This window comes from Phycodurus eques, chromosome 9 (genome assembly GCF_024500275.1).
Source record: "Phycodurus eques isolate BA_2022a chromosome 9, UOR_Pequ_1.1, whole genome shotgun sequence".
NCBI lineage: Eukaryota > Metazoa > Chordata > Actinopteri > Syngnathiformes > Syngnathidae > Phycodurus > Phycodurus eques.
Window position 1 is genome coordinate 21,710,156 of NC_084533.1, and position 15,382 is coordinate 21,725,537.

General features: G+C 39.3%; 1 protein-coding gene across 1 annotated transcript in view; it reads right to left on the reverse strand.

Moving 5' to 3' along the window:
• Nucleotides 1-1,000: 1,000 nt before the first annotated feature.
• Nucleotides 1,001-15,382, reverse strand: part of atl3 (atlastin 3) — a 20,849-nt gene continuing 6,467 nt past the window's right edge. The window contains exons 3-14 of the mRNA XM_061685748.1: nt 14,621-14,755; nt 13,314-13,418; nt 12,743-12,793; nt 11,563-11,619; nt 11,397-11,489; nt 11,182-11,320; nt 10,230-10,357; nt 10,068-10,124; nt 9,927-9,998; nt 9,049-9,240; nt 7,704-7,943; nt 1,001-3,463 (exon numbers count right to left, since the gene is read on the reverse strand). Coding sequence (XP_061541732.1) covers nt 3,401-3,463; nt 7,704-7,943; nt 9,049-9,240; nt 9,927-9,998; nt 10,068-10,124; nt 10,230-10,357; nt 11,182-11,320; nt 11,397-11,489; nt 11,563-11,619; nt 12,743-12,793; nt 13,314-13,418; nt 14,621-14,755 — 1,332 coding nt within the window. The 3' untranslated portion in view covers nt 1,001-3,400. The remainder of the gene's footprint in view (nt 3,464-7,703; nt 7,944-9,048; nt 9,241-9,926; nt 9,999-10,067; nt 10,125-10,229; nt 10,358-11,181; nt 11,321-11,396; nt 11,490-11,562; nt 11,620-12,742; nt 12,794-13,313; nt 13,419-14,620; nt 14,756-15,382) is intronic.

Sequence of the window (15,382 nt, forward strand, 5' to 3'; positions counted from 1 at the left end):
AGCTGGACAGTCAAAGCAATGCGGATCACATTAAAGCCTATCAAGACAACACTCACTAAGAATTGTATTATTGTCATTTTGTTGTGTAACAGTAGCAAAACAACACGCACTGGCTTTTTGTTCTCTTTGTGGGTCATTGATAATTGTGTGAAAACCACGCCATCATACCAGGCATATTTGATATACTGTGCATGCATAATGCCTTCAGACACGTCACTATATTTGCGTCTTGTGTTGGCCTCTTTGACCATTTGTGTCCATTTATTTCAACCACTTTAGCTGTGTTAATGCAAATTTAATGAAAACTCACCTCTCCTGAACTCACCTTTTGATTTAAAAAAAATATTTAACAATACAACATAAATGATATAAAATATATGTAGTACAACATTTGAAATTGGGTTTGATTTCTACTAGATGACATACATCTTTTAATCAGGGAGGAATTTCATGTAATATTCTTTCTGAAAGGGGTGCTTAATGGCCTACTGCACTCCAATGGAGCAAATGACAAAATGTTGATTGTAAAAAGTGGAAATAAACACATATATGCATTTTCATTAAAATACTGTACTGTCTTTGCATGTTCTCCCCTGCGGTTGTGCGGCTTTTCTCCAGGTACTCCAGCTTCCTGTCAGGTTCCAAAACATGTGCACGTTAGCTCCATTAAAGACTAAAATTGTCCATAGGTCATAGGTGTGAATGTGAATTGGTGTTTGTCTACATGTGTCCTGTGATTGGCCAGCGACCAGTTCAGGCTGCACACTGCCGTTCGCTCAAAGTGGGATCGGTCCAAGATTACAGACCCATAATGAGGATAAGGATGGATGGACATTCCTCTTAAAGTAAACCTTGGTGTCCTAAGAAAAGGCATCACAAATTTCACAATACTTGGGGCATTTCAAAATACTCACCCCATGAAATTGTAGTAGTAGTAAATGCAATGGAGCTTCTTGACCATCACTTCTTCCTCTTGACAAAAGGACGCATAAAAACAAAGCCATATTTAAAATTTTATTACCATCTGCTGCTGTAGAGCAATTCGATGACCCACCAAGATTAAAGACACCATCAGTCATGTGTAATTTGGTGTGCAACACCAATATACAGCAGTCTGCATAAACTCAATTTCCCCTTGAAGGATTATGAATATAATAAATTAAAAATATGTCCAATTCTTATGACAGAAATATATTTATTTGTGAATGTGCATCAAATAAACAACCCTCCCGTCTGGAGTGTCTGCCTACCATATAGAGCGTGAAATTAAACAACCAAGTACATCTTTTGTTATCTGCCTACTTCTGACGATGTGTTTGTGAGTGAGTTCTTCGGAATGTTGCCAAATAGTGTCATCACTGGTTAAATAAGCCAACAGTGGCTTTGAGCAAGCGCCATTCATATGCAGTCTGGACGCATAGGGATGAACATCCCCTTCTCAGGAGGCAGTCTCAAGAGACTCCAGAAGTTGCACCCCCCAAATAAAATAAATTGCTGCATTTTTTGTTTGTCATTTATTTTAAAGAGTCGCGAGAAGGTTGGAAAAGTCGTTCATGACAAAATCTAAAAGAAAAAGCTGGCATGTAATTCCTTATCATTTGTGTGTCTTGACAGAAGAATATTAAGAGACCTGGGAACTGTTTTAAATAGTGAAAATTTGCACATCACCACTAAATTCCATCATATCCTGAGATGTGGAACATAATTACAATTATTTGGCCCCAAAATGAATTTCCTGCAAAGCCATGCTTGGACCACCATAAACTTAAGCAATTAATGTTTCCAGTTATCTCTACACTCACGGATTGACTAATGGATGGATACATTTTCTTTTCTTTATTATTTAAGCGAAATTAAATATTTTCTTCAGCATTGAGTCCTTGCTCCGAACCCGTTAAAGTGAAGCGACTGTTGAATAGGTGAATGATCCAATTGTTTATTTGCTTCATCACCCAAGTGCAAATCTACAGTACTACATCCATTTCTGCAGTACATTCACACATTCTTCTATCATCCTTTTTCACTCACATGACATTGTGAAGTATTTTACTGCTATTTTGAATATGTTGCATAAAAATGATCTTGTTGACACAACAGTATATTGTTTGTATAGTCATCATAAAACATACAGAGTGGATAATTCAAAGAGGCTGCAAAAGCGAAGCTAAGTCTTTGGCTATCTGGTTACTATATCATTAAGTTAGGTGATCATCAATCAATATAAACTTTGGAGTAGTAAATGTCACAGAAACCAGTTCCTACAAATAATGTAAAAATATTATAGTTTTCTGTATCAAAATCTATTTCGTGTAACATGAAGGGAATGGTCAGCAGAGAATTTGGAATGCATGATTTTGTTGATTAAACTACAGTGAACCTGCACTTATTTGCGGTTTGGCATTCACAAATAAACCTATTAGCACATTTTTTTCAAGTATTGTTAGTATTAACTTACCACCATCTTGGTGTCCAGGAAATATGTTAAAGGGGAGTTGAGGTTAGAAAAAGTAGTGCTTTGCCACTATCTTGTGGCATTTTGGTGCCATGGAATTTTGTTGAAGTGAGTCAAGGAGTGCCATTTACATAAAAATAGTCCTTTGGTGCCATCTTAGTGCCATGGAACTATGTTGAAGTGAGTTGATGAACGTCATTTAGACAAAAATAGAAATTTTGCTGTCATCTGGTGGCATTTTGACGCCCAAAAACTATGTTGAAGTGAGTCGTAAGGCTTCATTTTGACAATAATAGTGCTTTTCCGCCTTTTTAGGGGAGCGTCAATGACTGTCAGGTTTTGGCGAATAGCGTGGGGTTCACTGTAGCTAGCCACTCTCATTTGGTGCTGTTTACCATGACACAAAGTGCATAATCTCGTCCTCCTTGCTACTTCAATGAAAGTCTACTACTGTACATGCACAGGAATGTTACATTTTGATAGTGATTGGAATGCTCTTAAGGCAAAATGTAAAAGAAAAAAATGGATCCTCTAAAATGTGTATATAATAGCTCCAAAATCCCGCCTTTTTAGAAAAATATTCAACAATAGTTTGCAAAAAGTATCCCATAACCGTCTGAAAGTGTTTCTCCTAATAAACGTTTTGTAAAGATGGCAGTATTAAAAGAATGTAGGATGCATTCAAACCAGTGAGCTTTTTCAATAATGAACTTGAACACGAGGAGTCCCAATGCAGGTACTCCAGATGCTGTGTTTTGGGAATATTTCTTTCACTTGTGCATTTTCTCTGTGCCCTGTGTTTGTGGTTGAGGTGCGTGTTTCTCCCAGAGAGGGGGGTGGAGGAAGTTAGAGTTAGGGCGGTGATATGAAAAGGCTTTTGTGCTGAATGTGGGTCTGTGCTGCGTGCGGCTTTGCGTCGTTTCGAGATGATCAAAAGCCTGAGGTCCTCTAACTGGTTTTCTTCACGTTAGCGAGGCTCTGCCCTCTCGACTTGTTCAGCACCACCGTGGCCTGCAGAGAGAAAAGAGGAATGTTGATTTGAATACAGTGCTACCTTGACTTCCAAGTGCGCCAACTTACCGTATTTTCACAACCATAAGGCGCAGTTACAAGTCTTACATTTTCTCCAAAATGGATGGGGCGCCTTATAATGCGGCGCGCCTTATGTGTGCACCGAGTTCCAAAATCTGTAAATGTTGTGTGACTTTGATGAGCGCTCCGCTTGACTGACTGGGAGCATTTCCTGCCGACAGGCTGCCTATATAGAGGAAAGGCGGACATGACTGAGGACAGCGTGCGGATGTTAAAGGGGAATGTGTGCGTGTGAAGGAGGACGCTAAAGCCACGCCCCCAGTAGGTATATAGCGCCGGTATGTGCATTGTGCAAAACAACATTGGTTCTAAGGACCCCCGAAAATGGCACCTACGAAGAGACACGCTTACGAAGCACAGTTTAAACTGCAAGCTATCAGTTACGCGGAGGAACATGGGAATAGTTTGTGGATGAGGATTGATAAAAAAATAATGTGATGAGATTGTTAAATACTTCAATAAAGTACAACCGAACTCAGTTTTGCTCCCGCTGCCATTTTAAAAACATTGTTTTAGCGTGCATGCATGCTACCGTATGATTTAAGCTAGCGTATGTTTTACCATGCCTGCGCCCAATAATATGGTGCGCCTTATGTGTGTGTTAAATACAGAAATAGACCCCGTAACTGAGACTGCACCTTTTAATGCGGTGCGCCTTATGGTCGTGAAAATACGGTATAAGTTTAAGTTTTAGCAGTTTTTCAATTTGGGATGGATTTAGTTGATTTTGTGATATAAATTAGTGAGAATACGAGGCAGGAAAGGAAGCGTATGTGGTGCCTTAACTGAGTTTAAAACGGAATACCGACTTTATTGGTAATTGTGAGGCACTGGAATAATCATTATGGTGAGGAAAAATGAGAAATTATATTGTAATTGTCTATATGCAGGGGTCTGTCGGTTATCTAAATACAAATATTGTCGTCAAGATATTGAATTTGGGACCTGGTTCTTATGAAGAGAACTTTAGATGACTTTTGCTCTTAATAGGCATGACATAATAAAATTTAACCACTGATTACACCATTCATTACAGTAAGGGTTGTAGGTATATAGACAGCTTTAAATAACAATAATGTTTACCTAGTTCTTCGGTAACTTCTGCATTTTTGTTACTAGATAATTGAATTCATCATAATTAATCACATAAGAGTAAATATTGTGTACTTGTGTGCTTGTTATTATTTAGTATTTGAGGTGCTATGTTTAATGGGTTCAGATCTTAAGTGTATTATGGGAAAAATACAAATGATATAAAATGAAAATCATAACAATAATGAAAATAATTGCGTTACGAGTTTGGTCACGGAATTAATTAAACTCCCGAGTCAAGGCAACACTGTATGTGGCTCGGCTTTGCACTTTCTCACAACTTTGCATGTCTGAAACTTTTTTTGATGATGTCCTTGTGCTTTGATGCCGCTTTGCGTGACCTGTGGTTATTCAAAGTTTGAATGTGGCTCTGTGATGGAGATCCAAAAGAGTGAGCTGAATTTAGCTGCGAGCAAATCAAGTCAGTCGCAGAGCTGAACTCGGATTAAACCCCACAGTCGGCTGAGGGGAAGGCTGCTTTCTGGCTCAGTTAGCTCATTCACTGCCATTGATGGCTTTTGAAGTTAAATATGCACGTTAACTGGGAGGGCTGGCAGTGAATTTAATATTGTCTAATTCAATTCTGTACTCAACTAAGATTATAGTGCAACAGAGAACCTGGAAGAGTCACACAATGGTATAGAAATGGACATCCTTGGCAATATATTGGTCCGTTCATACAATAAAGGTTAGGAAACACTGCTTTACACAAATGACCAAGAGCCTAATACTCAGAATATGAGCGAAGACATTGGCTGGTAAATATGTGATTTAAATAAGCTGCCTGCGAGAGCACTGTTTATTTCTGATAGCATCGCATTAGATTGTACAAGTCTCAGAAGGCCTGAAACGACCTAATATAGGCTGCACAAACACAGTGGATTACGATAGAGAGCATCAAAGCTTTTGCTGCTATGTTTGGTTTCCTGAGCAATAGAAGGCGACCCGAGAACAACCTTTTGCCACAAAGCAGAATTCACCGGTAACAGTAAATGGAACACAGTAATCCACCGCTGGAGTGCAGGTCACCTATTGTTGTCAATCTATGGATTTTTCTGTTGACCATTTATTTTGTGTGTTGAAATACCATTTTTTAAAAAAAGTGTTAAAATCAGTTTCAATGTGATTTAACTCAGAGGCGAGAGGTAATTTAACACATTCACTGCCATTGACGGCTTTAGAAGTCAAATATCCATGTTAACTGCGAAGCCTGGCAGACAATGAGTTTTAAAGGGGAGGTATTTTACCAAACCAACTTTTTCTAGTATTTGGGATGCAATATTATCTCTATGCTGCCTCAGTCAACATATTAAATAACATATGAAATAAATTAAAATCGTCCACGTATTCCTGAGTTCCGGACGTTTTTTTGCAGAGAGGCCTGAAATCAGGTCATTCAAATTTCTTGAGCTTATCTACGTCACCAGAGAAGATCTCCACCTTCCCTTTCCGCTTCCAAGCCAGTGCTGTCATCATAACAAATACATGTGCTCTCACAAGTGGGTCTTCTACACAGCGGTAACCAATCAGAGGAAAGGGGGCGGTCTTAGCTAAACATGGGCAAAGTGGATCCAAAACTGGGTCAAACAGAAGTAGCTGTCAGAGAGACCTTTTTGGACAATCGTATGACAGAAACAAGGTGTTTTTTAAAAATGAAATTTACACTTTTATACTCAGTCTATGTTAGAGAGTCACTCTTAAGGAGGTCTAAATAGCCAAAAGACAGGACCTTTAAGGCTGAAACCACAAAACGTTTATTTTTTTATTCCATTATCATTATGGCCGAAATGAGTTTCCTCCGCAGGGTGTCCGGGCTCTCCCTTAGAGATAGGTTGAGAAGCTTGGTGATCCGGGAGGGGCTCAGAGTAGAGCCGCTGCTCCTCCGCATTGAGAGGAGCCCGATGAGGTGGCTCGGGCATCTGATTAGAATGCCTCCCGGACGCCTCCCTGGTGAGGTGTTATGGGCACGTCCCACCGGGAGGAGACCCCGGGGATGACCCAGGACACGCTGGAGAGACTATGTCTCTCGGCTGGCCTGGGAACGCCTCGGGTTCCCCTCGGAAGAGCTGGAGGAAGTGGCTGGGGAGAGGGAAGTCTGGGCTTCCCTGCTGAGGCTGCTGCCCCCGTGACCCGACCTCGGGTAAGCGGAGGAAAATGGATGGATGGATGGATCATTATGTATTTGTATGTATTTTATCCATTATTCAAATACATGTACAATGTTTATATGTGTTTAAAGCATTTGGGAGGGATATTTCAAGGTTTCGACTATATAAAAATGTTTGTTTTCCATTATTATCATAAATTGTCTATACATTCTATGCATTATTAAAATAAGTGTACGCGTTTTTAAAAGTTTCTTAAAAGACGCTTTTTTGTTTTGTTATTATTACATATTTTCCATATATTTTATGCTTGTGTTTTAATATGTGTTTAAAGTGTGATGAAGGGGTATTTTAAGGGTTAAATTATTGAACAACTACTTAAAAGTATTAAAAATGTAAATGGTCCCTCTATATCACGTATTTTCACCTACCATGTGTGGGTCTGGAACTTCCGTGATCAAAGGGGATCATAGTAGCCATAAATAAGCTAATGTTAAAATAGGGATTCAAAGGGGTGAAAAATTACCAGTAAATTTCCAGTAATTTTTCATAGGAATTTAAGATGGTGAATTTTGAAAACAATCCAAATTGGAAACTTTCCATCTGAATTTAAGGGATTAACTGGGAAGTGAGTGTAATTTCATGAAAATGTATCATATTCAACCATAAAAATAACCATTTTGTTTTGTAATCAGCAGACATCTATTTAAAATAGACAGCTCTCCATACCCTTGCATTAAAGTATTTAAATTCCCTTATTAGAGATGGAATAAACTTCAAATTTACAAAATTTGAGGTTTATTCCAGTTTACTCTCATAAAGTCCTGTTGACTCCCATGGAAAGTTTCCAATTTTGAAAATTCATGGAATTTCAAAACCCTAGTTACCAAGCGATCACATGAAAATTTACTTCAATCTCAACCGCAGTTATCAGTACATGAGACAAACAAAAGTCATCTGACCTGCTCCAGCACGGTGCCCGCCGCCTGGTCGATGGCTCCGCCTACGTTGCGGTAACGGCCAGAGTAGCGAATGAAGGTCCACGTCAGCATGGACATCATGACCACGCCCAAGGCGCAGTCGCAAACCAGGGCGAAGGTGGCCAGGCCCACGAAGAGCAGCACGCCTGACAGCACGTAGAGGAGGCACACCAGCACAAACAGTACGGCCGGAGTTCGGAAGGCGCTGAACAGATTCTTTGACTTTAAAATGAAAAAAAAAACAGACAAAAACATTTCAGATTTTGACATACTTTAAAGAATTGTCTATAACAGCAACACAAATCATTATTTGATCCCCTGCTAAATTTATGTTTAGAATTATGGTTGTTTATTGATTATCGTAACACAGTGATTGCCAACTAATGTGAGAGCGATAATCAGGTGCGCTGTGGGAATTGACCCAATTTCACTTAATTGGTGCAAAAAAGTTTTATTTACTGCAAATAATGCATATTTGTTCGTCTATGTCTGCCAGTGATGTATAGTGACAAGCAGAACAAGTCCCCATAAAGTGAAAATTAATGTTATAAAATTTCAATTTCTTAGCGGGAAGAGCATTGTAAAGAACCATGCCAAATTTGAATGATAAAATAAATAAATAAACAAACAAATTAATAAATAAATGAAACTCGCTCTTCCCGCCTTTCTCTCTGCGATGTGCACAGCCGACAACGAGGCACTCTAAAGCGGCCACACCGATGCGAAGCCCTTGTCCAAACACTGGACTTTTTTGAGAAAAAAAAAGTCTACTCTCCTCGGTCTTGTCTTTCTCTCCGTGATCTGCGCGCACTCACGGCGGACAACGAGGCGCTCTTATGGCAGCGGACTATCTGAAGGGCGGGATGTAAGCATAGCTAGGTCGCTAATTGTGCATCGCAATTGCGCCGGACAACTTGTGATGTGAATGAAGGCGCTAAAATTCTTAAAACGTGAGAAAGGGGGCGACTCACACTGGACGCAAATGTGTCATTGGTCCCTGTTTTAGCCACTAAAAAAAAATAAAAAATCTGGAAAATGTTTATTTAAATGGTGAATAACAGTTTAACGCTATATCGCCACAATTCAGTACTACATAGTTCTCAGTCTTTGCCCGTTTCAGCAATTATCTTCAAATGTATTTAGAAAAAAGAAATCTCTGAATTCACTTTAAAGGGTCTTTAAATGCTCTTCCACTTGATGGTAGATGGTCCAATGAACCTGTGTATGCACCTTTTGCCATTCATTCCACCACTGTACACTGGGACACCACAAGTGGTTTGGATTGATTGCCTCTGGTGGGCTAAAGGCTGCAAATGACGTCGCTGACCTCATTGTGCTTGCTGAACGACTCCCACATCTCCTCCAGCTCCTTCTCCAGTTGCGCTTGGTAGCGGTCGCAAAACTCCTGACCACCCATCTTCTTGGTGGAGGAGAAGGCGTAGAGAGCCTCCTTAAAGTAAAACTGGTGCTTCTCATCCAGGGACTCAGGAGACACGTAGGGCAGGTCTCCGCCACACATCTAAGAGACCAAAGGATTTTAAATGTCCACTGGATCATGGTGAAATAAGTGTATTTCATCAAATATTACCTAATATGCCCCACACTGTACGTTCCAGAAAGTACAATTTATTATTATATTTAGCTGAATGCATATTTTTTTAAATAACATTATAGCCATCCTTCCATTTTCTATACCACCTGTCCTGTTCACGGCCACAGGGAGCTGCAGCCTACACTGACAAAACTGGGCTTAAAAAAACACAAAGGAAATAAAGGAATGAAATAAGGTGTATATATATTACTTAATCTAAGCAAAATTATCTGAGAGCAGAACAGGAAATTTGACTTGACAAGGTCGCTTAAAATAAGTGAACATAGCTAGCCTCAACCCCGCCCATGAATGCCAGTATGTGTGTTTTATTAAGTTTAGATGTGCTTAAAACATATGGGAGGGGTAAAACTTTATATATTAAAAAAAAAAAAAAAAATCATATGGTCTCTCTATATAGCAGAACATATCCACAAGGGGTTCACTGTAGTAGTCATAGTAGTTGTCTGGGTCGTCGCACCCATGGGGGATGCGGTTGTCGGTGCACGCCACACATTTTCGACACACACACTTTTCAGTCTGCCCACCACGCCTTTTTTTTTTTAAATAGCGTTGCAGGCCAATTGCTTAGGCCCGCCTTAGGGCAATGAACCAACCTTCTCCATGTTCCTGTAATACTGATCTTTGCTTGCCGCCACGGCTGCCAGGTTGTTGGCCTCCGCTGTTGCCTGGCGAGACAAGCGGACGTTTGAGAACAGGTAAAACGTGACAACTTTTCATGATCAGTCTACACTTACCATAAGCATACTCTTTGGCTGGGGCAAGTCTTCTCCCTGGTAAATCTTGATGTAAGCCTGATGAAAGAAATATCACAGTTTCCCCACAGGACAAGATGCTTTTAAAGTTTAGTGGTGAACCACAGGAACACACACACACACACAGAATTGAGAAGACATTACCTTGAAGTACTCGAGTAGGCCTCTACAAGTGACTTTATTTCCATTGATCTCCTTCTCGGCCAAGTTGTCAGGATGCAGCAGATCGGGGATCAAAATCCGCAGCTGATCTTTGAACTCTGGTGCCACCGCTGAACGAACAGAAGGACTTGGAATCCCACAATAAAGGACTGTATGCAGTGAACCCCCTGCTATATTGCGGTTGTGATACAGCTGTGATTATTGATGTATCCCTCGTTTGAATGTATTGCTGCTCCGTGTGAAAAGTAAAAGTAGCGGTTGTTTAAAGACTTATAATTACCGAACCCTTTATGCTAAATTCCATTAGCCTGTCTATGGCATTTCCCATACATTATATGTTAGCATTTAGTTAGTGGAATGTTATTAAGACAAAATCATATGGTTTGGATGACCATTTTGGTGTTTAAAGATACAATGTTTAAATTTCCTTTGTTGCATGCTCTGTTTCAATGTGTTACTGCTGCACTTGCTGTTTGAAAGTTAATGATTACTGTAACATTGATGCTAATTTCCCTTAGCCTGTGTATTGGATTTCGCATTATGTTAGCATTAAGCTAGCAGACTTTCATTAGACAGAATTCTATGGTTTAGTTGAACATTTTGGTGCATAAATATAAAATGCTTAATTCTCTTGTTTCCTGTGTCAGTTTTGAAACAGCTTGAAGCAAGCATGTTTTGACTCTTATTTGAAGAACTGTGTAAGAAAGTCTTTTTTTCATTTCCTCAAAGTGATGTTATACAACAGTCTTAAATTTCTTGGCAGCAAGAGGCAAGAAATAATACATTAAACAGTGAGGTTTTGTATGTTTAAATGTGTTTAAAGTGTCTGGGAGGGTAAACTATTAAAAATGGGTGTAAAATGTATGTCCTTCGATATATAGGGGTTCACTGTCCAGTCCAGTGGAAAATATTTTTTAAAGAAAGGAGTTATCACCATTAAGCTGTCCCTCAAAAGACGGGCTGGTGGCAACCTTCAAGCCAGGGTGGGGGAGCAAGAAGCAGGAAATGTTGGTGAAGCAGGAGTGGATGTGCTCCCTCACCGTTTGCAGCTCCTCGTGCTGGGCCTCCTTGACCTTCACAAACAAAGAAGGGAAGTTCATCTCCCACCGGAAAGTAAGCTATTTCGCATTTTGGTCTCCATTGTGTTACCTGTAACCGTTTATCCAGGAATTCATTGCCTCCTTTAAAGCCGTATGTGTATTCGTATGGAAAACTCCAGTCGCGGATGAGGAACATCAAAGACTGTACAGAGAAAATTAATATTAAATTATATACATAAGAACAAAGACACAGTCAAATGTGCCAGCTGTCAAACCTGGAAGGGCTTTAGGAAGATTTCATCCAAGGCCAGGCGGCCATATTCTGTGAAAAGCTGTGGATAGAAATTGTAACATGAGCAAAATTCACATATTCACAATCGATATCAACAATTGACTGGGACCTGTTTTCAAAGCACAGTTCTACATATTGCTAGTTGTTTCAGAGCGATCAAAAATGGTCAAAACGAGCTTTTTGTGAAAAGAAACGTCAAACAGACGCTAATGTTTGCTTTAAGGGCTAAAAGCTGTGCTTATCTCAAATCCAAATGATGCTACAGCTGCTAACAGGGATCTTTTAGACATTACTAGGGGTGTCCCAATCTGATATTTGAGATCGGAAATTGGACCGATGTCAGCAAAAAAAAAAAAAAAAAAAAAAAAAAAAAAAAAGATCGGATCGCATCTAAAATCTCAGATTTTACCACTCCTATACAAGCAATCCATTCCATACGCCGTTCCAGCACTTCTATCCACTAACACCTGGACGTCATGCAGAGCCTACAAGATCACGACAACAGGTTGCTCAGGTACTAGCATAGTAGCAAGTAGTAAGAGGGAAGGTTGCTTGTTTAAAATCGTTTATTGATACTCCAATTGAAGTTCACTGTAAAACTAAACACACATAACGCAATGTCTAATACATCACATAGCTTAGTTTCTTTCCTCGGTTTGGTTCACAAAAATTGCTAGCTCAACACTAACACACAATGAATGAAAAACATAATTGACGAGCTAACGAATATTAGCATTGAACTCGCGGCACTCATATCTCTCAAAATAATTAATATTGGTACACAAAAGCTGCATAAACACATACAAACAGGTAATATAACAACCCTCTCTGGCATACATTCTTCACACTCTGTGACAAACGAGTTATAATAACAACATTCGTTTGTGACTTCTACTTTTTGTTACTGCAAGTGTGCATTTCCACACTGCCCTTGATATGCATGCAAAATAGTTCTACTGCACATTGAATCTTGAAATAAAGGTTAATGACAATCCGAATTGGTCCATACGTCGGAACACATCGATCATTCACCTTTGCTAACAGTCATAATTTGTGTACATATTTGCTTAATGCCTAAATACATGCTTTGAAAAAAAAAAAAAAAAATGTGGATCTTTTCAAATCAGCGAAATGTCTGTGACTTCACCAATTTGTAAACAAACCTGCAGCTGCTGCAGGTCATCTTCCTGGATGTTTTGAGACAGATTGTAGAGCTAAAAACAAGAAACAACAGTAATGTTACTCAAACGTCCAATTTGTAGGACATAAGTGATATATGCCGGTGATTCGCAGGAAATTATCCAATTTCACTTAATAGGTCTGAAAATGATTATTTATTCACTACATATAATGTATATTTGTTTATCTAACTATGCCACTAGCAACATATAGTGACAAGCAATTGAATGGTTTTCCACTAGATGGCAGTCGGTACATAATTAAGCTGTGTATCCACTTTTTGTTTGGAGGTGTGCTGAGAGATTTTCAGAATTTTGCCGTTCCACTCACTGAGAGAGAACAGCAATTTGTAAAAGTACCGAAACGCTAAACAGTTGGACATATGCATTCAAAAGTTTAGAGAAGGTAAAATTAAGTTGACCTGTTAAGGTATAGTGCATCTTAAGTTCATCCTGAAATTTCACCAGAAAGCCCAATATGCCCAACTTTTTGTGGGTAATGTAATTGCCTTGGCTTGATAAGGTTGGGAACCACTGGTCTATGCTATGTAGTCACCTGAATGGAGCTGGTCATAGTGCTGAGGGCAAAGATGGTGGCACAGTCTTTCACTGTAGACTGGTTATCAAATGCTCCCTGAGTGTCCATCAGCATCACTGCCACCTGGAGGAGCACATATACAAAACACAAGACTTTTACTTAATTGGTCTGAAAATAATTTCTTTACGACAAATAATTTATCTGTGTTGATCTATTTATACCAATGACAAGTAAAACAATTAAACGGTCTTCCAATAGATGACAGAAGGTAAAACTAGGCTGTGTATCCACCTGCTGCCATTTACACAAAACAATAACAGCTTTGTGTTCAACTAAACAGGCCTACATTTCACACTGACAGTCAATTTGTGAGTAAATTGAAATGACATTATCATTATTCCAGTACATACCTATATACGTTTTACCCCTTGTTTTTCTGATGTAAAATATGTGCTCTGTCTCAATGATGGTTGGGAAACACTAATACATCATGCCCCAAAAGTACGTTTTTTGGAAATGCATTCCCTGAACAGTTACAGGGACAAATGGACAGCCAGCTGAGGTCGATGATTATTCGATAAATAATCAATAATAGAGGAATCAATTCTAAAAAGATTTGATAGTAACAGCCCTACTTACTAGTAATGTTTTTTTCCTCACATGTAGTGGCACTTTTGGCCCAGTCGTCCCCACTTAAATCTTACCAATAAACTACGTACTGTGCTGCACAGTAGCCTCTGGACCCTACGAGTAGCACCAAAATGCCCACTAGTAGTTTTGGCTCACTACTAGTGTAGTTGTCCTATTAGTATGCCAAAGTTGTCCTACTAGTGAGGACGATAAGAGATTAATGGAAAGCCGTTTCAGTATTTATCTAATATCTTTAATAAGGATATCAAAATGTGTTGCATGCCTAGAGGAAAAAAAAGAGCTTGTGGCAGATACATCAGTCGGGAAATCTATATTAGTTGGCGATGAATAGTCAGGTAAGTTACTGACGCAATTGTTCCACTAGTGCGCCCCAACTTATACTTAATAAAACCTAATACTATTTGTGAAGTGCTAGATGTTAACTAACATAATTTTATAATGTCACTAGTAGTAATAGTACCATGCAGTTGTCAACTAGTGCACAGTTTTGCCTCACTAGTAACAGAAACTGGGAGCTGTTTCTAACATTTGGTCCCTTTCGCGTAGCAAAAAAGGTAACAAAACTGAGGCAGAATTAAATTGTCCTGTATTGGACCTCATTGTGTTACGCAGGTGTACTTCATATTATGGCACAGGTCCTGTTAAGCTTAATGAGTACGGTACACTGTGAACACCTCTGTTCCGTCACTCTTCTGGATGGGGAAGACCTCGCTCCAGATCTGGATCCCGGTCGTCTCTGGTTCCGAGCCTCCTCTCCAAGAAAAGCCCGTGAGTGGCTCATCGTCGTGACCCAGCCAGTTTTCGTCACCCTGCGGTAACACGACAGCGTGTCTGAGTGTCAGTAAAAAAAAAAGGCGAGGTGGAAGCTACCGTGGGAAAATTGTCATCCTGTCAATGGTTCAGTTTTCACAGTAAAGGCAGACATACAAAGGTGATTAGAGTAACAGTAAAGCCAGTAGCGTCATTAAAACAATACAAATCAAATTATTGGTGCGCTCTACCCTGTCACCTTTAGTAATTTCTTGTCAGCAAACTTGTCAGTTCACATGTTACAGCAGGGAGGGGCAAATCTGTGTGTGTGTTTGACTTGATTGCTTCTGTAGTTTTTGTGTTAAACCTTGCCTTTTGCTGATTGTTATCCTCAGTATACAATGAGGTTGAGGAATAACCAGTACTTTCTCCCTTAGGCTGGTTATATATTGCAAGTTAGGGGTGGGCGATTATGGAAAAAAAATAATAATCGATTATTTTGATTGATATTAAAATCACGCTTAATAAACACGAATATTTATTGACTTCAAAACTTAGCATTTATTCCAGCTACCAAAACTCAACTTTAAATATAACTTAAAAGAACAACCAGAAAATAAATTACCAGTAGTAACAAGTAAAACAATATTTTAAAATAATAGCAATAAAAAACAATACATAAAAAG